The sequence below is a fragment of the Eublepharis macularius genome, chromosome 10 (genome assembly GCF_028583425.1).
Source record: "Eublepharis macularius isolate TG4126 chromosome 10, MPM_Emac_v1.0, whole genome shotgun sequence".
Classification (NCBI taxonomy): Eukaryota; Metazoa; Chordata; class Lepidosauria; order Squamata; family Eublepharidae; genus Eublepharis; species Eublepharis macularius.
In genome coordinates this window covers 30,113,860-30,135,801 of record NC_072799.1, presented here as the reverse complement: position 1 = coordinate 30,135,801, position 21,942 = coordinate 30,113,860, and the positions used below count along the sequence as shown (strand labels likewise).

At 42.8% G+C, this 21,942-nt stretch overlaps 1 protein-coding gene across 4 annotated transcripts in view; it reads right to left on the bottom strand.

The window, feature by feature from the left end:
- NPNT (nephronectin) overlaps positions 1-21,942 on the bottom strand; it is an 89,375-nt gene that overhangs the window by 61,774 nt on the left and 5,659 nt on the right. For all 4 annotated transcript variants that reach the window (XM_054990194.1, XM_054990196.1, XM_054990195.1 and 1 more), the window contains exon 2: positions 20,613-20,713. In XM_054990194.1, the coding sequence (XP_054846169.1) occupies positions 20,613-20,713 (101 nt within the window). The remainder of the gene's footprint in view (positions 1-20,612; positions 20,714-21,942) is intronic.

The window sequence follows — 21,942 nt, the reverse complement described above, 5'->3', positions numbered from 1 at the left end:
CGTTCCACTGCATTCCTGCTGGAAAAAAACCCTGGTTATTTCTAACTTCAAAGCCCTGTAAGAAATTTCATTGGATGCTTTGCATTAGTAATAGTCTCAACAGTGGCAGTAAATACCAACTTGGCAGTAAAATATGTCTGCTCCAAGTGGTTATACCTCTTGCTCATGCAATTGTTTGGTATGGACATTCCTTAGGAAAATGGGTTTCGGAGCTAACACAGAACTGAACAGAGGCACAACCTATGGACAGACCTAGATTGAACAGGGTTATCTCCAAGTCAGGGAGTGTTCTGTGGCTATAATTAGCCATTCTGTTAATCCTTTCCCCAGACTGGGCCAGCTTGTTTGGACAGGGTCCCACTTTCTCCCTTGCACCCATCGGCACCTGCAACTGCGCAGAGGAACAGCAGCAGTCCTGTGTTTAAAAGAAATGGCAGCCATCCCATATCAAAAACATATTTACATTCTAAATGTAAAAACACTCTTAATCCTTCTGAAAAAACTGGATCAAGGCCCTACTTAAGTTTAAGAACATCCCATTACAGTTTTCAAAAAATATCTACAAAGTGACATTTATTTTTTAAAGAACTTTTTTTCCACTATTGCTGTATTCTAAACTTGAAATGGGTCATTGCAGTTGCATGTATAGCATAGCTTGACTTGACTAATGAAAACTGATGTACAAACAAGCAGCAATAAGACATGCAGGCAAGCCCAAAGCAGTTTCAATTTAGCATAACAAAACAAAAATCCAGTGACCTGGGCTTGTGCCAGGGGTTTCCAAACTACATTCCAGGAGACTTGGATACCCCTGGAAGCTATCAAGGGCTGCTGAGAGAGGAAATGGGTAATGGCAGGCAAACTCTCTGAGTGGCATCCAGTGATCTCCACCAATGATCTTCTCCAGTAATTACCAGCTACAGAGGAGAGTTGGTTTGTTCTAAGGTTTGTTTTAAAAGCGATGCTGGTGAGACAGAATAAGTCACCTGTGAAATTAGGCAGCCACTGAGCGTCCCGTTTAAACTGGTTTGTTGCTCAGTTTGTACACCTGCACAACAAGGTGTGGTGTGTGAACTAAGGTGGCATAGCTATTTTGCCCAAATTGCAGCAGAGTTTACACTCAGACCATCCAAAGACGACACCCAACTCTAGATCTCACTATCCAAGTCCCCATAGGATGCAGTAGAAATTTTCGGTCACTGCCTGATAGCTGTGGTCAAATGGCTGAAAAGAAACTGAAATTGAACCCAGACAAGATGGAAGCAATGCTCATTGGGAAAGTACTCCCTACTTTCAATGGAGTTCATCTGACCCTTGCAGACTCGGTTAAGAGCCTAGGAGTGATACTAAATCCAGCATGACTACTAGAAAAGCAAGTTAAGGCAGCCGCAAAAAATGCTTTCTACAACCTCATTCTAGCCTGGAAGATGGATTCCTACCTTGGCACGGCCAGGCTGACTATCTGGATCTATACTATGGTAACATCAAGACTTGACTATTGTAATGCACTCTACACAGGTCTCCCGAATAAATTAACTAGGAGTCTTCAGCTGGTATAAAACGCTGCAGCTCGGCTATTATCAGGAGCAAGCAGAAGCACGAGTATCAGTCCCTTCCTGCAGTCACTCCACTGGCTACCTATCAGTTACCATGGTCAGTTCTAAGTATTGGCTATCACATACAAAGCTCTTCATGGTCTTGGTTGTTATGTGCTGGGAAAAATTGTGTGGGGGAGCCTGAAGCCCCCTCTCTCCCACACCGTGGTCCCCATCCAAACTGAGCCCCTGGGCACTTGGAAAACAAGTTCTCACCACCTAACATCCGACTGTCAAAGTCAGGTGGTGAGGGTGAACCCAGATCCCACAAGGCACAAATTGCACCATGTATTTTGGGTCCAAGTGACAGTAATGGGAGGGCATCCCAAAGGCAACAGCATGTCATCACTGAAAAAGCAGAACTTTCATTTCCTTCTCTTCCAACCCATTAAAAATGATGTGTGCCTAATAAACCGCTATGCCTCTGTGCAGCCTTTTTGTTCACTCTGCTCCTTAATTGTCCGGCATGGTAAAATCCTAATGAAATTATATTCAGCAGCATTCCATAAATACATGAGTACATGATATCTAGCCACTTAACATAGATTCCAGCCATTGCTGACTTCTAAAAGGGGGCAATTTTTCAACTGTTGCAAAGCAGCTGTCAGCACGTGGCGAAAGAGACACAGACCCTTCCTCCAGCTTTCCTAGTGGGGCAGGGATGGAACGAAAATAAAGGGAAGTTGCTTTTAATATGAACTATACAAGTGGGCATCTCTGAAAATGTCATGTCTTATTTTGCTCTTTTTGTTGCTACATTTCCCTCCCTTCTTTAAAACAAATTTAAACATTTATTAAGCTTCCCCAGAAGCTGCATTCAGATGTTGTGAATAGATTGCTCAGAGTGAATACAAGCCTGGTCTGTTGCTGGGTTTGTGTGTTCTCTCCTTCTTTCCATGTACATGGCATGCATTTGGAGACGTTCTAGTTTCAGAACTCTTCCGTTTAATTCCAATTTCCTGTGATGTCCAAAGGTGGTCACGTCAGCAAACTGGAATTTGTTTTGGTTTAATCTTGGTTTAGAATCCTAGTTTGTGGGCAATAAATCTCAGTTTCTTAAAGCCTCTACATTTGGACATCATAACAAACTGGAATTAGATAAAAGGCTTCCTAAACCAGGAAGTTGTCAATCAAATTCTATATCCAAGGAGAGAAGACAAAGAACACACAAACTCAGCAACAGACCTGGTTCATGAATCATGTTCATTACAAACAAATTTCAGTTTGTTTGTGACTTCTGACAAGTTAACCGTTTTGTATTAATACCTCATATTAGGTAAACAGTTCCATGTATTTGGAAACATGTCCAGGGAGAACTTTTAAATGTAAGGAAAGTATGCTATTACAATGAGAAATGCTACGAAAGGGGACACTAACCTATTAGGCGATTTTATATAAAATAGCGGGGGACAGAAACCTTTCAATTTGTGAAGATGATGCTGTGCAAAGGCCTCCATTCTTCTTATACATTAAATATTTGAAATGAAAATATTGACACGTATCATATCACCAATATCAAAACTAAGGATGTATTTTGCACTCTGAAAAGATCTGGATTGGTTTGGTTTTCGCATATAAAACAATATCATATACTCCAGCAACACTATCAATAAACATTGACCCTCGTCTGTTTTCCACATTTTTGCTTCTTAGTTCTGCCAAATATATATCACACCCCTTCAACATGTTGTCTCTCTTACTCTATTTTTCATAATACATCTGATTTCTTTTAAAATGCTTCCCCTCTTGTCCACTGCATTTTAATTTACATCTTTGATGTTCTCTCTCTTTCAGTTTTGGCATTTCTCCTACTCTCCCAGTTACCCTCAGCCTATTGTAAAATATTAACATATCTTCATTAACTGTCCATAGGACAATAGAGTTTCAATTTTTTCCTTTGGTCTATTTTTAAAAGTATTCCTTTCCTTCCTGCCACTGTGAATAGCTACATGTTTGCAGGAGGAAGATGAAAGAGGGAATTTCATTGGGAGAGGAGACAGAGAAAGAGACAGAGAGAGAATGTGTGGAGCATGTCAGGGAGAAGAAAAAACGGGTTGAAGTGGAACGGAAAGAGAGAGAACGGGTGCTGGTCTCCTCCAAATCTAGTATACTGTATTTGATTATGAACATGCCATGCAGCAGGGTCACAGCCCAGCAAAAAATTAACAGGACAAGCTTCTACAGCAGGACGAGCAAAAGGAGAACCCTTCTGGATTGGACCAGTGGTCCATTTAGTCCAGCATCATGTCTCAACCAGTGGCCAACAATAGGGCATAGAGACCAAGGCCTTTCTCTGATCTTGCCTCCTGGCACTGGTATTCAGAGGTTTACTAAATGTGGAAGTACCCTTTAGTTACTATGGCTAATAGCCACTGACAGACCTATTCCCCATGAATTTGTCTAATCTCCTTTTAAAACAGTCAGCACCTTTGGCCATCACTATATACTCTGGAAATGAATTCCACAATTTAAATCACTCATTGAGTAAAGTATTTTCCTCCCTGAATTTACTGCTCATCAAAATCATTGGTTGTCCTTGAGTTTTAGTATTTGGGGAGAGGGAAGAAAATTTCTGTCTGTGTGTCTGGGGTCAGAGGTTCAGCCTCCGGACTTGCCGGGAGGAGGGGATGGGAGGCAGCCGGGAGATAGCTACCTAGCCGCCCCAGCAGTCACCCAGGCCCCGCACAGGATGGCTACAGAGGGGGACAAAGAAGCACCCAAGCCACAGAGGGTCAGAAGGGGCAGGTGGAAGCCAGCTAGCCCCACCCTCCAGTGGGAGGCTAAGAGCCCCGACAGGGGGAGTAAGGACAGCTAGGAGGGGACCAGGGCAGAGGGAGAAGGTACAGCAATTCATTTATTCCTTGGCCATCCAATAGGGTTCCCAGGTGCACACTGGTAGCGGGCAAACTCCCAGGGGTTTGCATATTTGCCCACTGATCCGCCAGTGATCAGCAGGAGGTAGCAAGCCCCCTGGAGGTCGCCACAGCCAAGAGAGGCCAGCTGTAGCTGCCCAAAGCAGCCAGACTAGCTACCCCAGGTGCAGCTGCTTGAGGCAGCCCAGACCAAGGCTAGAGGACAAAAGAGGGGTGTGGCTGGCAGGTGGAGCCAGGAATGAGGGGAAGGATATAAGGGAAGTCCACCCACAGGGTGTGGTGGGTTGTTGTGTAGGAGTGTGGTGGAGTGGAGACGGGAGAAGGCAGGGCTTTTTTTCAGCAGGAATGAGGTGGAACGGAGTTCCGGCACCTCTTGAAAATACTCGGCAATAGTGCATGAAAATAATATTATTTCAAAGAATCCTGTGTGTTTCTTCCTCATTTCCCTCTTGAGAGTTCCACCACCTCTTTTTCCAGAAAAAAAACTCTGCCTGAAGGTAATGGCTTTGGCCTCAGTACATGCCTCACACTTTCCACAGTGAACACCAATAAAAAGAATTCATTTAGCTTCTCTGCCATCTCCCCATCTTCCTTCAGCAATTCATTTATTCCTTGGCCATCCAATAGGGTTCCCAGGTGCACACTGGTAGCGGGCAAACTCCCAGGGGTTTGCATATTTGCCCACTGATCCGCCAGTGATCAGCAGGAGGTAGCAAGCCCCCTGGAGGTCGCCTGCTACCAGCAGGCACCCAGGGAAAACATGTGATACTACATGTGATCCTGGGGGGCATGATGACATCATTTCCAGGCATGCCATCATCATGCTGCCCATGCAAGTGCTCTCGTGCTTTGTTTAGGGCAGGAGTGTTTGCACAATGTATTGTCAAAGGCTTTCACGGCCGGAGAACGATGGTTGTTGTGGGTTTTCCGGGCTGTATTGCCGTGGTCTTGGCATTGTAGTTCCTGACGTTTCACCAGCAGCTGTGGCTGGCATCTTCAGAGGTGTAGCACCAAAAGACAGAGATCTCTCAGTGTCTTTTGGTGCTACACCTCTGAAGATGCCAGCCACAGCTGCTGGCGAAACGTCAGGAACTACAATGCCAAGACCACGGCAATACAGCCCGGAAAACCCACAACAACCAGTGTTTGCACAGTTGGCGTGATGACATCACTCCCAGAAAAGGGACACATGAGTAGCATGAGGTAAGTGACAGGTCTTCCCCTCTCCCACTGGGAGGATAGAGGGACCTGGGACCTCTATCATCCAAAGACCAGACTGCTTCTCTGGATGTTTTCTTGCTACGATATATTTAAAGAAATACTTATTATTTGTCCTGATGTTTTTTTGCAATCTGCTCCACTTTTTGCATGCCTAATTATTAATTTACACTTCTTTTTCCAGACCCTGAGCTCCCTTATGTTTCCTTTGTTACAGTAGATTTTCCTCTTTAAAAGAAGCCTGTTTTCTTTTTATGGATTTCTTGAACTGGGTTGTTAATTAATTAACTGATCAATCAATCAATCAATCAATCAATTAATGGTTGGTCTGCTTTTCTCACTGAAACTCAAAGCTGACTACACAGTGTATGATTAATACTATCAATGACTGACTCAATAAGCAACACAACAGAATACAGATAGAAGAAATCTGATTACAGAGCTGAAACAAAACATAAGCAGTTTGACATGACATATTAAATGACATGGAAACTAACGAGTAGGAGCATATTTATATCAACAGAGAGCGTAGTATAGTCAGTCTACAGCCCCTTTATCACAAGCATCTCTCTGAGCCTTTTCCTCACAGCACAGCCCTATTACCTGTGTTTTAAATAAGCGCCCTCTTGAATAATTCAGTTTTGCATAGTTTGCAGAAAGCCAGGAGAGCGGAAGCTTTCCTGACCTTCTCCGTGGCAGCCCATTCTGTATGGTAGGGGCCACCACAGAGAAAGAGCATGTACAGGAAGCTATTGATTTTGACCATTTGCACGGTGGAAACTGCAGAAGGCCCTATTCAGATGAGCAAAGCTGCCATGATGGATCACAGGGAGGGAGACGGGTCTCACAGATACGAGGGGCCAAGGCCATGCATGCAGCTACCCTTTCAGACTTGGCAGGATGTTTCCAGGCTTCAATTAGTGAAGTTTTAAAGAGGTTTCAGGCATCCTCAAGGGATTTCATTTGCTTGTGTTTTCCTTTCAGGTCCATTTAACTATTCCTCTCATTTTCATAGTTCCCTCTTTTGAAATCAAATGTGACTCTTTTTTGCATGCACTGCACCCAACTGGTGCAACAACATCTACATCTTGCATTCAGAACTAAGTCCAAGATCACTGTGCCCTGGTTGGACTGAAATATTCCCTGCTCTAAGTACCTGAAAAGCACTGGACGATTCAGCCAAGCATGGATCCTTGCCAGCTTTGCATCATACTTCAGAGACACATGCTTAATGTGATACAGACAAATCCCTGCCCTTCCCCAGACAAGAGGAACCAATTGGGAAGGGGGGGCTCAGCAGCTTTCAGAGCCCTTCAAAACTTCTGTAGAATCAAAGACAAACCCCAGCCCTCCCCCCCTCCCCCAAATGGAGCAAGGCAGAGTTGAGGCAATTTCGCATTTGTCTTGCTACCAAGGTTTGCCAGAATTTGCAGACCCTACATTTGCTCTGCTTCTTTCATACCAAGGGGCAAGAAGCTATAAAGGGAAACTCCAGGCCCTGGAAATCTTATTGTACCAAAGCAAGTGCAACCCAAGTTGGATCACAAAAGACAGTGGCCAGTCAAGCAACGGGCGCTTCAGAAGAGGGGGGAGGGATCATTCCTTGAAGACTGGAAGCTGCCTTATACTAAGCCAGAACATTGGTCTGTCAAGGCCAGTATTGTCTATTTTGACTGGCAGCAGCTTGCCAGGGTCTCAGGTAGTATTTTTCCACATCAATGGATCCTTTTAACTGGAGATGCTGCGGACTAAACCTGGATCCTTGGCATGGAAAGCAGATGCTCTACCACTGATCCACAGACCCATGTTCTCCATGTCTGTGGCTGCAGCACCCTGTTTACCTTCCCTGATGCCAAGTAAGGATCTTTCTAAAACCCAAAGTTCACAATTTTACAGATATTCCGCCTGAATTTTGGAAGTTTATTTTTAAACATGTCTGGGTTTATTTATGTGCTTATGTTGTTGGGAGGTGGGGAGTAGAGATGGGCACGAACCGGGGGGGGGGGGGATGAACTGTGTGCGAACCTGCCCAGTTCACAAACCGGCTCATTTGGTTCATGAAAACGTCACATCCAGGTCAGCAAATCGTCACTTCCAGATCAGCAGAAGGTCACTTCCAGGTCAGTAGAAGGCCACTTCTGGGTCAGCAGACGGTCTGCAGGAAGTCTATTCTGTTGCCTAGGAAACTGATTGATTGGCGCCAGGATGTCTGCAGAGACGAACCAAAAAACGAACCAAATGAACCAGCCTAAAGTTTGTAGCGATTTGTCAGAAATGGGCTCTGATGAACTGCTGGTTTGCGACCATGAATCGGCCTGATTCATCATGAACTTTGGTTCGTATTTTGGTTCATGCCCATCTCTAGTGGGGAGTACCTGTTTTCATTGCAATAATGAAAGCTCCCAGTAAAATACAGTTATATGGAAGAGGGAAAGAGCCAATAAGATGAACTGGAGAATGAGTCACACTAAGATGAAATTCACTTCCATCAAAATATGAGTGGGAGTTTTGCCTTTAATTGAAGTGGAATATGTGCCTGAATTTCTAGAGAAATTTCAAAGTCTTTTTCAAAGATTTCTGAATGGTAAACACCCTGAAAAATCATAATGGAGTCAAATATGCCATTTAAGTGCCAGCTTAGTTTCTTAAGACACAATCCACCAGAATGCTGTCTGTGCTCCAATTCATTTCAAAATGTGCTCTTAGTTTGAATTGCACATCCATTAAATTAGCACTAGAGAGGTGAGATTTAATTAGCCTGTTAATTAAACTGCTTTCCTTTAGTCTAACTGCCTTCCATGAGATACAAACTAGGAGGATTTTCAAAAGGTCATGACCCCCTAACACACACACCAATTTTTCTCAGCACCAGCTCTACACTGGATTCTCATGAACATTTGGCATTACTTTAAGATTCATAAAAAGAGGCATTGTGTGTTTTTGGAAATCCATCCCTTTTGTTCAAATAGGAATGCAGACTGATTTTTCAAAATGATTTGTATATTATATCATGAACTATATTTCTATAAACTAAAGGCATGTGTAGGGTACAGCCAGGCACGCCTCCAGTGGAGGGTCCCTCTCACAGACCACAGATGAATCATCTGAGGAAGAGTAGGAATTAGAGATGGGCACGAACAGGAAAAAACCCGAACATGATGTTCGTTGTTCGTTGATGCAGAGGAGTTAGCCGTGTTAGTCTGTAGTAGCAAAATCAAAAAGAGTCCAGTAACACCTTTAAGACTAACCAACTTTATTGTAGCATAAGCTTTCGAGAATCACAGTTCTCTTCGTCAGATGCATGGAGGGCAAGAAGAAACTGGTCAGATATATAGGTGGAGAGGGGAGGGCGGAGTAGATGCAAACAGTAGCTTCTGATATGGAGATCAGTTTGCTTCTGTTAAGGAAGTCAGTTACTTCTGATAATGAGATAACCATTCATAGTCTCTATTCAATCAGTCAAGGTGGGATTGAATAGAGACTATAAATGGTTATCTCATTATCAGAAGTAACTGACTTCCTTAACAGAAGCAAACTGATCTCCATTGTTCATTGCCATCCACGAACAGGGAATCACGAACAACCACGAACATGACCCTGTTCACGAACATGTTCGTGGTTGGCTGTTCGTGGGAGGGAGGGGGGAGACTCTGAAGGGAAGAAGGTTCCCCATGCTGTTTGCAAACATGGGGAACCTCCTTCCCTTCAAAGTCTCCCTCCTTCCAGCCAGCTGGAGGGAGGGGGGGACTTTGTCAGGAAACCCCTGACAAGCGGCTGAGTCGGGGTGAAGTGCCCCTCTCCCTGCTGTTGTGCAGCAGCAGGGAAAGGGCATATCACCCTGGCAGGCTGCAATCAGCCGCTTGTCAGGGGTTTCCCTGACAAGCAGCTGAGTGGGGGATTTAAATGTCCCTCTTCCTGTGCTGCGCAGCAGCAGGGAGAGGGAAAATTAAACCCTGGCAGGCTGCAATCAGCCCTTGTCAGGGTTTTCCCTAACAAGTGGCTGAGTTGGGGGTGAAGTGCCCCTGGGCTTAGATTGGGGTTTCCAGGGCAACAGGAATTCAGACAGAGTCCAGAAAGTCCGTGCCTACTGTAGCCAAGGGAATTGATTGAAAGGTGCCAGACTGTCTGGCTTGCTGAACGGCTGATGAACACCATGAACAGGGCTTGGAACGAACACATGTTCGTGGGGAACGGGGCCTCACGAACAGCTTGCTCACGAACAGCTGATCGGGCTGTTCATGACTTTTTTTTGTTCGTATTGCTGTTCGTGCCCACCTCTAGTAGGAATCAGCTAGGCATCCCTCTGCTGTACCAGGATCCAGGTCCAGTTGAGAGCTCCACCTTCCCTGTTTCCAACATTCCTCAACAAAACCAACAGGAGAACAAGAAGTAGCCAGCCAGCCCTAAGCTGTTCCTGATGCCACCTCAACTCAATCTCCTCCAGTTTTACACTGAACTTTAGAATTGTCTTCCCTATTGTTTTCTTTTTATAACACTAAACTCCCTTGGAAGCCAATTTTGGCTGAAAAGTAGGACAGAAGTCTAACACAACATAAGAACTGTTGCTCAGAGGTATATATATTATGGCAGTCTACCAAGCTATCAGCAGCTGCTGTTCAATGGGGGGGTGGGAATTAATGTTCCACATAAAGGCAAAAATGGCACATTAGGCATTCTCTGATGTGCACTGATTTCTAGCCATGATGATTTATTATTCTTTGAATGCTGTTATTTCTTAGTTACCTTGCATTATGAAACACAAAGTGTGACCCACACCATTAAGAAGCCATGGAAGATTTATCATGCCTTCAGAAAGAGGCAGATTGTACTCGGAGCTAAATTTAGTAGAGTCCAGTAGGACTTTTAAGACTAACCAACCTTATGCATGCATCTGATGAAGGGAGCTGTGGTTCTCGAAAGCTTATGCTACAATAAAGTTGGTTAAAGGTACTACTGGACTCTTTACTATTTTGCCTCTACAGACTAACATGGCTAACTCTTCTACAGTTAAATTTGTTAAAGGAAAAAAATGTTGGGTTTCAATTTGCCTGTGTGCAAAATGAAGATGCGGAACTAAATGACTTGACACTAAAACCCAGATTTACAAAGGCAAGGTAAATGCACACTGTACACAAAGAGTTCTAAACCTTGCTGAGCCTTTGGTACTATTGGTATTCTGGCGAAAGGCTAGAGGGCACAACCCCAAATGGTTGCCCTTAGGACATAATTACAAACTCCAGTGGTTCCGAGCCAAGCATTCTCCTATGATTTCCATATTGGTGCTTCCTTACTACGAGATGCCCATCAAATGTGGGAATTTATATTTGCTTATTCATTTATATCCACATCCATTCTTGGTCATTTCTTTCCCATCCTTTAAAACATAGGAAAAATATGCAGTGGTTGCTAGATATGCAAATAGTTGAGAGGAGGATGGAGATTAATGTAATGGCTGCTGCAGTGCTGGCATCACAAAGCTCAATGTCTCCTTAAAGGAGACATTCTGATCTTTGTTATTGCAAATGGCTATTGCCACAGCCTTCTTGGAGAAATGGAATTTATTTGAGTTCTTTTGGAAAATAGAAAGGAAAACCATGTATACTACCTTGAACTCCTATATGAAGTTCAGGATATAAGAGATGTAATAAATAGGCAACTCCCTCCCCAATGGTTATGGGAACTGAAGGCTTCTTCCCTTCCCACTCTGCTGCCAGGTAGTCCTTCCCTAGTAAAGTGATTTAAGGTCAGAAGGAAGAAATTATTGTGTTATTCCAGAGTTGAATTAGCCTTTCAAAACAGGTTTTGGAGCTGAACCCTGGACTGGCTCAATGATTTTAAACAGAAATAACCAATTCTATAATTAAATCTATTACATTGGTATCCCCTTCATAGACATTTGTTCTGGTTAAAAAAAGGACACAATTGACTAGGGAGTAAATCAATCCACAGATGTAGGACAGTGAATGATGATTTGGCTAGTCTAGATCTAGCTATTTCCCTATGATAAGAGGAAAATTTTCAGGATATATTAGGTGCTCACAATGGAGACAAGTGTGTAGTTTCTGATGTCCATCTTCTTCTAAGCAGCTGTGGCTGACAATCTTTTAAAGATAATGTGTAACGACTCTGGAATTTACACATATTTTGTTCTTAAGCCAAGCATTAGCTTTACTGAGAGTAGCAAGAGAGGAACAAATCCCGATATATTCCACAGAGGCAGCCAGATCTGAATTAGAACAAAAGAGAGCTGCACAGAGCTGAACCCACACACACGCGTAAGTAAAGTCAAGGCACAGCAATCCATTATTTTGTAAGAGGATTTGGAAATGATGGTTGTCTTTTCCCTTCAATTGTGTACAGGAATTAAGTTCAAATATAAACTGTGCTATATATTCTCATAAAGGAGCTGGGACATCATCCAGACATAGCAGATTTAGTACTGTGGTATGTTAATTGATTCTTGTGATATTCTGTTCTCTGGTATGGAAAACTGATAGTTCATCTTCAGCATCTGTCACACCCAATACCTTATTTTTGAAAGCTGACATTTTCCTTGCTGGAATAAAAAAACCTTCTTATTTCTGGGAAATGCCAGTGAACAAGATACTGGCTTAACTCTGTTATCACAGAAAGCCACATTTTAATTAAACCAGCTATTATTAGTTTGGGTAGGTCAAATTGGGATCTAAAAGTATGGTTTCACATTAGTTTATTAAACACAGTCTTAGCCATGATTTCACATAATATATGAATGAAGCTATCCTGACTTCTTCCCTAGTGTTTCATTCCCCATAGTGGAGGCTGGGGAAAAGTGAATGAATAGAGGCAATGAAATAGAAATCTTTCAAGATAAACCAGGATTTGAATAATTATAAACTTAATCCTGGTTTCACCAATGAACTAGAGTTAAAATAAACCATGGTTCTCCATTGTCCACTGAGCCACTGTCAGAACCACAAACTGATATCCTAAAATACAAGTGGACTATTAATAAGAATATTTCTTCTTGGATTATCTATTTCAGAGATTCTCTGGCAACACAGTGTTGGGTTTGTTTACATTTTCAAAATGCTCTTTTTCTTTATAAATATTTCCCCTATATCTAGAATTTAGTATGTCTTTGAAATCTGAGCCCTTTGACGTCAACGGACTACCTAATGACTACCTAACAGACTACCTAATAAGCTAAAGTTTTCTTTCAGGCTGCACAAATGGTTCAGTCCCACTCCGACCCATTGTGAGTGCCATTGGTTCACCGACATATGAATTAGCTAGACATCTGGCAGATCTCCTGCAGGACCACATCGGGAAAACCTCGTCTTACATCAAAGATTCAGCAGATTTCATCAACAAAATCAGTTCTCTGAAACTCAATCCACAAGACATACTTGTCAGTTTTGATGTTGTATCCCTGTTTACCAAGGTTCCAGTAAAAGACACTATTGCACTGATTAATCAGATTTTCCCAGAGGATGTAACAGCCTTATTCCATCATTGTCTGACAACCAGTTACTTCCAATGGGACAACGAATTCTATGAACAGATGGATGGGGTGGCCATGGGGAGCCCACTCAGCCCAGTTATAGCAAACTTCTACATGGAACATTTTGAAAAAACAGCTCTAGAATCAGCACCCCACAAACCCAGTGTATGGTTCCGGTTTGTGGATGATACATTTATCATTTGGAGCCATGGGGAGGAAGAATTGAGGGAGTTTTTGAATCATCTCAACAGCATCCACCTGAACATACAATTCACAATGGAGAAAGAAAGTGAGGGAAAACTCTCATTCCTGGATACCTTGGTCATCCGCAAAGCAAACTTTCAGTTAGGTCACAAGGTCTACAGGAAACCAACTCACACTGATCGGTACTTACACAAAAACTCCAATCACCACCCCCGACAGAAAAGAGGCATAATGAAAACATTAGTGGATCGTGCAAGACGGATATGTGAGCCGCGCTTTCTCAATGAGGAAATTAATCATCTAAACCACGCACTTCAGGCAAATGGCTACTCCAGAAATGAAATCCGAAGAGCAATCAAACCCAGGATGAATCAAACAACCAAGGAAAAACAGTCACCTACAGGAAAAGTGTTTTTGCCATATATCAAAGGAATTACTGATCAGATGGGAAAGCTTATGGAAAAGCATAACCTTCAAGCAGTATTCAGACCCACCCGAAAAATACAACAGATGCTACGATCAGCAAAAGACAGCAGAGACCCCCTCACCTCTGCAGGAGTATACCGTATACCCTGCAGCTGTGGACAAGTTTACATCGGGACCACAAAGCGTAGCATCCAGACAAGAATAAAAGAACATGAAAGACACTGCAGACTTGGACAGCCTGAAAAATCAGCAGTGGCTGAACATAGCCTAACTCAAACAGGGCACAGTATCTTATTCCAGGACACCAAAATACTGGACAACACTTCCAACTACTTTGTCAGACTGCACAGGGAAGCCATTGAAATTCACAAGCATAAGCAAAACTTCAACAGGAAAGAAGAAACCTTAAGAATGAACAGAGCATGGGCTCCAGTTCTGAAAAACACCAGGCCAACAAAACACTCCACACCCGACAATAGCCCTGCAGAGAAGATTAGCACATCAAGCACCAATCCATATGCAAAAGAACCTCCTCAGGATACAGTGAAGCCTCCCGCCATTAGCATTCCACACCCTGGGAAACTCTTACAGAATGACTCAGCTCAACCCCACCCCTCCTGAGTAGATACAAATGACCTACATCTTTTCCACACTGTGACACTGAGAGATCTCTGTCTTTTGGTGCTACACCTCTGAAGATGCCAGCCACAGCTGCTGGCGAAACGTCAGGAACTATAATGCCAAGACCACGGCAATACAGCCCGGAAAACCCCCAACAACCATTGCACAAATGGTTATCTTCATCATATACCCGTAATTACAATTTTGTCCTAATTTCTTCCTTGTTCCTCACAAGGTCTGTGCAATGCATTTGAGCAAAGGGTGGCAGAGCCTTTGCCTATGTATCTAATACATATGTATTAGATACATATGTTGCCTATGTATCTAATACATAGAAATATGTATGTAAGAGCTACCTGTCACAGGGATACCAGAGACAGTCTTAAAAACACTATTCTTCATTCTACTGCAGATGGCAGAAGCCCAAGGAGAAGCCATGCCCAGCACAAGCTTGGGTCATGCACATGTTTTTTAAAAGTGTACTTAAATTGGACATCTGAATGCCGGCTTAGAGGGCAGTGTTTCCAAGTCTGCCAGGCATCACAAGGGATACTGAGGAAAAATTATCCCTGAACTTCCCATAACAAACCTGGAAGCAAAGCACTAATAATAAAGGCTCAGGAAGCGATGCAGACTGCACCAGCTGTTCGCAGTATGTTTTGGGATATATCACACAAGGAGCAGCTGGTGCAAATGTACACTTAAAGACACAGAGCAGGCTATATGCTATCAAAAAGCAGAGTGCTGTAGGTGTCCATCGTGCCCAGCCAGTGGATTTTCCAGAGGCATTTGGCTGAGAAAGACAAATGATAAAACATGGAACATGCTCACTGACACCAGGCCGAATCTGTAGGAGAAACCTATCAATGTCTGTGCTCCCACCCGAGAGAACGCAAAATGTTTTTCCATCTCATAGCACAGTAGGTATTTGGTCCATGGAGCAACAGTTGCACATTAACTTTAACATGATGCATCGCATTTTATGCTTACTGTACACAAAAATGAGGCCATCAGGCATACCTGAATGTTCACTACGAAAAGACAATTTCTACTTGGGTATACCTCCATAGCTCACTTGATACACAGCTAAGGACAATGGTGGCTCTCCATGCCTCCTCCTTACATGCAGCTGATTTTGTCCCCTGTGGTGATTGATGTTACTGCTTCAAATATGTGGTACGTGGATAGGAAAAGAACACGCTCGCTTTACAATATAGGGTGAGGGTTTTAAATGATGTATTAGGCTATAAGGCAAGCTGAAAGTTATTGAAAATCCTGGAGCCTAGCTGGGGAGACATGCAGTAGTCCTGCTTTGGCCAGACTATCCTTATTTGGACATCAGGTCATAACGAACTGGAGCCCAGATGTAGCAATGGTGCAGCACTGTAACCCCTGCTTTGCCAGCAGAAAGAGAAGTAAAGCATGTGCCATTATGAGTATTTACTCTGAATTAAGCCCCCACTGAGTTTAGTTAGGCTCATTCCAAAATAAATATGCATGGGATTGCATCCTTAATTAGACAATCTGAGCAGAAATTTATATTGTGTCAAGCTTCTCATTAATGAAGCAATACTTAGTTTGATGGTTGTACCCCGAGGTTACATTTTCCAATTGCCTTCCCTAGCTTCCTTACTGTTTGGTCTTACCTTTCTCTTGAATCTCAAGGTTTGCTTGGAAAGAGAAGTTTGAAGGGAGGTAAGACTTTAAGAGTGATAGTACAAACTTGGAGACTCTCTCAAGGCCAAACTGCTTTTTGAAGCTGCAAGGTTCATGATTGGAACTGCAGATGTGTCATTTGACCCTAACTAGCAGACAGGACCCTCCAATACAGTCTGGAGCCACACTACCATGGGGACGAGTGGGAAAATCCTTTGCCTCAGCGCCATCTCCCAAATTAGAAACAGTCTCCCCTTCTTTAAGAACCCGATTTTTTTCCTCCCCTTAAAGCAGCAGGGGGTGAGGGAGAGATGACTTCAGATCAAAAAGTAGCATAAATGTATTTATTTATTTATTTTTATTCTATTTTTAACCTGCCCTCCCTGCAAGTGGGCTAAGGGTGAGGTACAACTTAAAATCAAGCATACAAACAGCAACAGATAAAATACTGTGCCCCTTTCGGGGCAGCCAGCGTGAATGGACTCTCCATACCCCTTGTAGAGGGAGACAGGTGGAAGGCTCGGCAATGATGGGCTAAAATTAGCCTCCACCATATGCCTGGTGGAACATCTCCATCTTAAAGGCCCGCCTAAATGATACAAGATCCTGGAGGGCCCGACTGTCCTCAGACAGAGAGTTCCACCAGGTTGGGGCCAGGAGCAAAAAGGCCCCGGCCCTGGTGGAGAAGAATCAGTCCTTTCCTGCAGCACCATGGCTCCAATCCAGATCCCTCTCACACCAGTTTTTAGGGGCCAAAAGACACATCTGGAATTCCAGTCATAAAACACCAACATCATACGAAATTTGGCCCTAAAACTTCCAAAAGTAGTCCCTGTTACGGTCAAGATAACTCCAGTTCATGTTTAATACTACAGTCGCTAACAGGCCTGTGAAAAATGTCCTGTCCCTTTTATAGAATCTTAATACATAGAAATAGGCAGCTGAACGTTTTCATAGTATGGAGGTAAAAAGCATCTCATTAAAGGGACAGGACATTCCCCCCCAGGCAACTGATAATCCTAGTTTAATACTGATACAGTTTCTGAAGCCTGGAGTTGGGAAATGGGACTTGTTTTTATTGTGTGTGTGTATGTGCGTGTGTGTGTTTTGTAAGCCATCTCAAGCAGGTACTCAGAAGTGGCAGCATAGAAATGTTTTCAACAAATAAATAAAAAAAACAGCTTGACAACTTTTCATGAAACTTGATCTCTGGGACCATTCTGGATCTGCTCTTCTCTATCCTTGGTCCTGTTAAACCATGAGAACTACAGCACCACTGAATGCTTGCTAGGAAAATACAGTGCTTTGGAGGCTCACAAAATATCCCTAAAAATCATGATTCATCTTTTTACCTCACAACTTTCTTGACCAGCTGGTCCAAAAGCACCTACTAGCTTGATGTCTTTGTGTGTGCATGCATACACACTTAACTCAGACTTGTTTTCAGGAACTGTGTGTTGTACACTGTAGGAAAATATAGCCATGTCGTTTGAAGGGCAATGCTTCCTGTATTGTGTGGCCCTTACCCTGAATGTACAATACTTATGCTTTTTTCCTAGCTCTCCTGGTGCAAAAAACAAAAAGTTACCAAAAGTGGGATGCTTTTTGTACAGAAATGTGTTAACAAAAAGCACCCATTGCACACATTCCAATTTAATGTTAATGGACATTTTTTGTAATGGAAAGTGATATTCATCACCTCATCACCCAACTGGTCCTGATCCCAAAAGAAATTCTATCCAGATTTTTTGTTAATGAACTCTAGATTTCGGGCATAAGCTTGCCACAACATTTCTACCGGTCTCTTTCCATTTGTCTTTAGCAGCAAATCACTATGTTGACATGACCATGTATTGCAGATTAAGCCCCTGCTGAAGGCAAAAGAGAACAGGCTTGGGAAGTTTTTGATGATCAGAGGGAAATCTATTCAAACATGAAGTTATTCCTTTAGATTAAGGAAAGCATAGCCGTTAGCCTCTGCTTTCCCATCTAAATCATAACAGCAAGCCCCTCCCCACATGAAGACAGCTATGGTCAGCCTGGGCTTGTTCCCAAAATTCTGGCAGTGGACAACCAGACCATTGAAATGAGCCCCCTACCCCAAGTCTCCAATACTTACACACCCTAAAAGACCCTCTAACTCATCTGGATAAAATGATCTAGTTTGATATCAAGATAGAAGACCTTGAACTAGCAGGATTTCCCCTGGATGATTTCACGTGGGAGAAGCCCCACCTCCCGGAATGCACTCAGAACCACATTGATTAATGGCCTCTTTTCCCTCCGCCTCCTGAAGCTCCTTCACACCCTGGAGTAAGTGACTCAAGTTTGCTTGATAATAACCTGAGGCTATAGAATCCTCCTCACCAAACAGCCTACTCAAGATAATCCAAAATAAACCCAATCCCAAAACCAGGGAAGTACAATCAAACTGCTATGGGACTCAGTAGGAGCAACCCTAAGCAGGTTTACTTATAAGTGATTTCCACTTTGTTCAGTGGGGCTTACTCCCAGGGAAGTGTTTTTAGGATTGAAGTCAGAAGTGCTTAACTTTGGCTGGATTGTGCCTGTTATGTTCAGAGTACAGGAGTTAAATGTTAATTTTTTTCAAGGCAACTGCCAAACATCAATCAGCAGAATCAAGAAATGACATTTATTTTGGGCATGAGAAGAGCAGATTTGTGCCAGCACATGAACACTTATGACACACTGGAACCGGCTGCATTCCATCACACTACTGATGACAGATTGAGGTCTGACGAAATGTATTTCTCTCTTCTGTTTGTACAGAAAGCTTTGTGGCTGATCATCTATAATGTGGAAAATTCTTATTGGTTTTTTTTGCACCTGCTTCATTCTATTTTGGGATCTATAAATCATGGCTCTAATCTTGCACACAGTTACAAAAATATTCATGCAGACAAAAAGAAACATAGGTAAGTCTTTACAGGATCCACGTGAGTAACAGACATCAGTGTAATCCTGTGCAGAGCAACTCTATCCTAAACCCATGGAAGTAAATGGGATCAGACTGCAATAACTCTGCATAGGACCCTGCTGTGATTGCACCAACTAGCTCACACCATAGGAGGCACTGGAAGATCTGTGAATAAGTTCTGTTTTTTAATCACTAATTAGCAGCTGTAGGGGATGATTTTAATAACAACAACAACAACAGTGTGCTAATGTACCACCCTTCTGGACAGGTTAATGCCACACTCAGAGCAGTGAACAAAGTCAATATTATTATTAACCCCACAATACAGCTGGGGAGCCGGGGCTGAGTGGCTTACCCAAGGTCCCCTGCAGAGTTCACGGCAGTAGTGGGAGTCGAACCAGAAGAATGCTGATTTGCAACCTAGCCACTTAACCACTATGCTACAGCATACAGTGGTTACAACACTCACAAAGAGTGAGTTCTAACTTCCCCTGTGCCATTTTCCAAACATAAAATGGATTCCAACATAGCAAACATTATCTACAGGGGGGATCTGAGATTGTGTGTGTGTGGGGGGGGGGGAGATTCAAGGCACCCTTCCCATGTCACAGACCGGACTCAAATTGAGGACTACCAATGCTGTTACTTAATTTAAAAATGCACTAGAAATCCATTCATACATCTTCCAGTTTCTTGGCTGGTTTGCCCCTGAAAGCCAGTATTTCTGCATTCCCATTACTTGCTTGGCTGAATTTAAGTGCTACTTTTTTCAAGAGCTTGAAGAAGTTGATAAGATAATGAGAAAGTGAGAAATGTTATTAATATATGAATACAGTACAATATAAGACACTGTCAGGTTAAATAGGGAAATATAATAGGATTTTAAAAATCCTTTTCCTTAACGTTGCTTGAAATACTTGGGAAACTTTTTTGTTTAATTTACAATGAGGATCACACAAATTTTATTATAGAAAAACAAAACTAAAGTCCACTTGCTTGAGACATTAAAACTTGAGACCTGTTTCTTGAGACATTAAAACTTTTTTTAAAAAAGAATCTGATAATATAGAAGTAGTTACAGTGTGGGGAAGGAATGAACTTTCCCACCTTAAAAAAAAAAACACAAGAGACAAAAGTAATGCCATAGTGACAAGGGGAAATGATTAATTTTTGTTTAACATAGTGTTTAATTCTTGTGACTTACAGCCCCACTAAGAGCAAAGGTCATGGCTCATTGGTAGAGCACCTGCTTTGCACACAGAAAGTCCCAAGTTTACTCCTCAGGTAGCAGGTCAGGGCTTTTCTCCACCCAAGATGCTGGAGAGCTTCTGCCATACAGAAGAGAAACAACACTGAGCTACAAGCACCATCTGAGCTGGTGTAAGGGCGGTTCCTATTAGAACAGTGAAATGGACATTCGGAGTTTAAAATGCATAGGATCATTAACCTGCCAGTGTCCCTCTTGGTAAAAGCAAAAGCCCCATATACATCACAAGCCCTGCATCATGTGAGTGTCTATGATTACGTGAAAGCCATTAATAAGATAGATATAAGCCCCAACCTGAATGGCTCAAAGCCCCAGCAGTGGCGATACTCACGTTGGCATTGGCCCCACGAATGACGGACCCAGCCCCAGCAGCAGTCTACGCGGCTTCCAAAGCGGCACAGTCCAGCAGTGGAAAATGTTTGCCTGGGCCACCTGTGCCAAAATTCAAAAATAAATTTGAAAAAAAAATAAAGAAAGGATCATGGTTGGAAGAACTCATCAAGCCCAGTCCCACTGTGACAGGACAAGACCCCAATATTCTGTAACTACATTTTTGTTCTGTCCAACATGATAAAAGGAGATGCTATAGGCACTCTGCCTATCTGATTCCATTGTAATGAACCTCTGTTGCAGCAAACTTGGAACTGAGTCAGACACACCTATTTACTGCTCACTGAATGTAACATCAAGCGTGAATGGGTGTGTTGTAGATGTAACTCCACAGAAAGAGCTTTCTTTAAAAACACCTTAAACGCAATACTGTTCTTTGGAGCCAGCTCACACTATTACCTGTCAATCAACAACTTTAAAGAGAAAACAAGTGATTTAAATGCGACTTTGTAACTTGACAGCACTTTACACATACACACATGACCTGGATTCTATAAACAAAACATGTGCCCCCCCCCCGCCCAAGTTTAAGATAGATCTACCTTATGGTTTAAACCCAGTATGACTCATACTGTCCTCAATGGGCAGGGTGCTTCTTCTCTCCTGACATTCACTTGAATATTTTACTTACCTAAAATATCCGTTTATCATCTCTTCTTAGATAAACATACCCAGTTCTCTCTGCCTTTCCTCATAAGAAAGGAATCTCAGCCATGCTTTTAACTCTCCTCTTAAGACACAGTCACAAAATACACAGCCTGACAATGAGGCTACCTGAAATCCAGACCAGGCAGAGGCTGCTCCACATGACAGCATCCCTGTGCTTTTCATTCCCCTGCATGTGTGAACCAGTCTTCTGGGAGTCTGTTCTCATCAAAGGGATCTTTAGTTTCATGATGTTCCCACAAACTATTTCTTGGGCAATAGCAATACTGTCTCAGTAAAGTCTGCAACATCTCTCTAACTATGGACTTTCCCATCTTCACTTCTATGTTTAGAATCTCTTATTACATAGATCAACTTCTGCTCAAAGTCAAGCTATGTCTCTATTGCTAGTGTCAGAAGAGCTACAGCGACTCATGATGAGCTTGTCCGGACTCTTATCAGCATCCCAGGCCTGGGGAAAAAATCTGGCAACTCAGAGTAAGGCATAATAAATTGATGCCCGGTTCTCATGTACACCCACCTGAGCTCCTTGGAGAAGGAGCAGGGCAAAACTTTGAACAGTCAGATTTGTATATATCCCCTTAAAAAGGTAAAGGTAGTCCCCT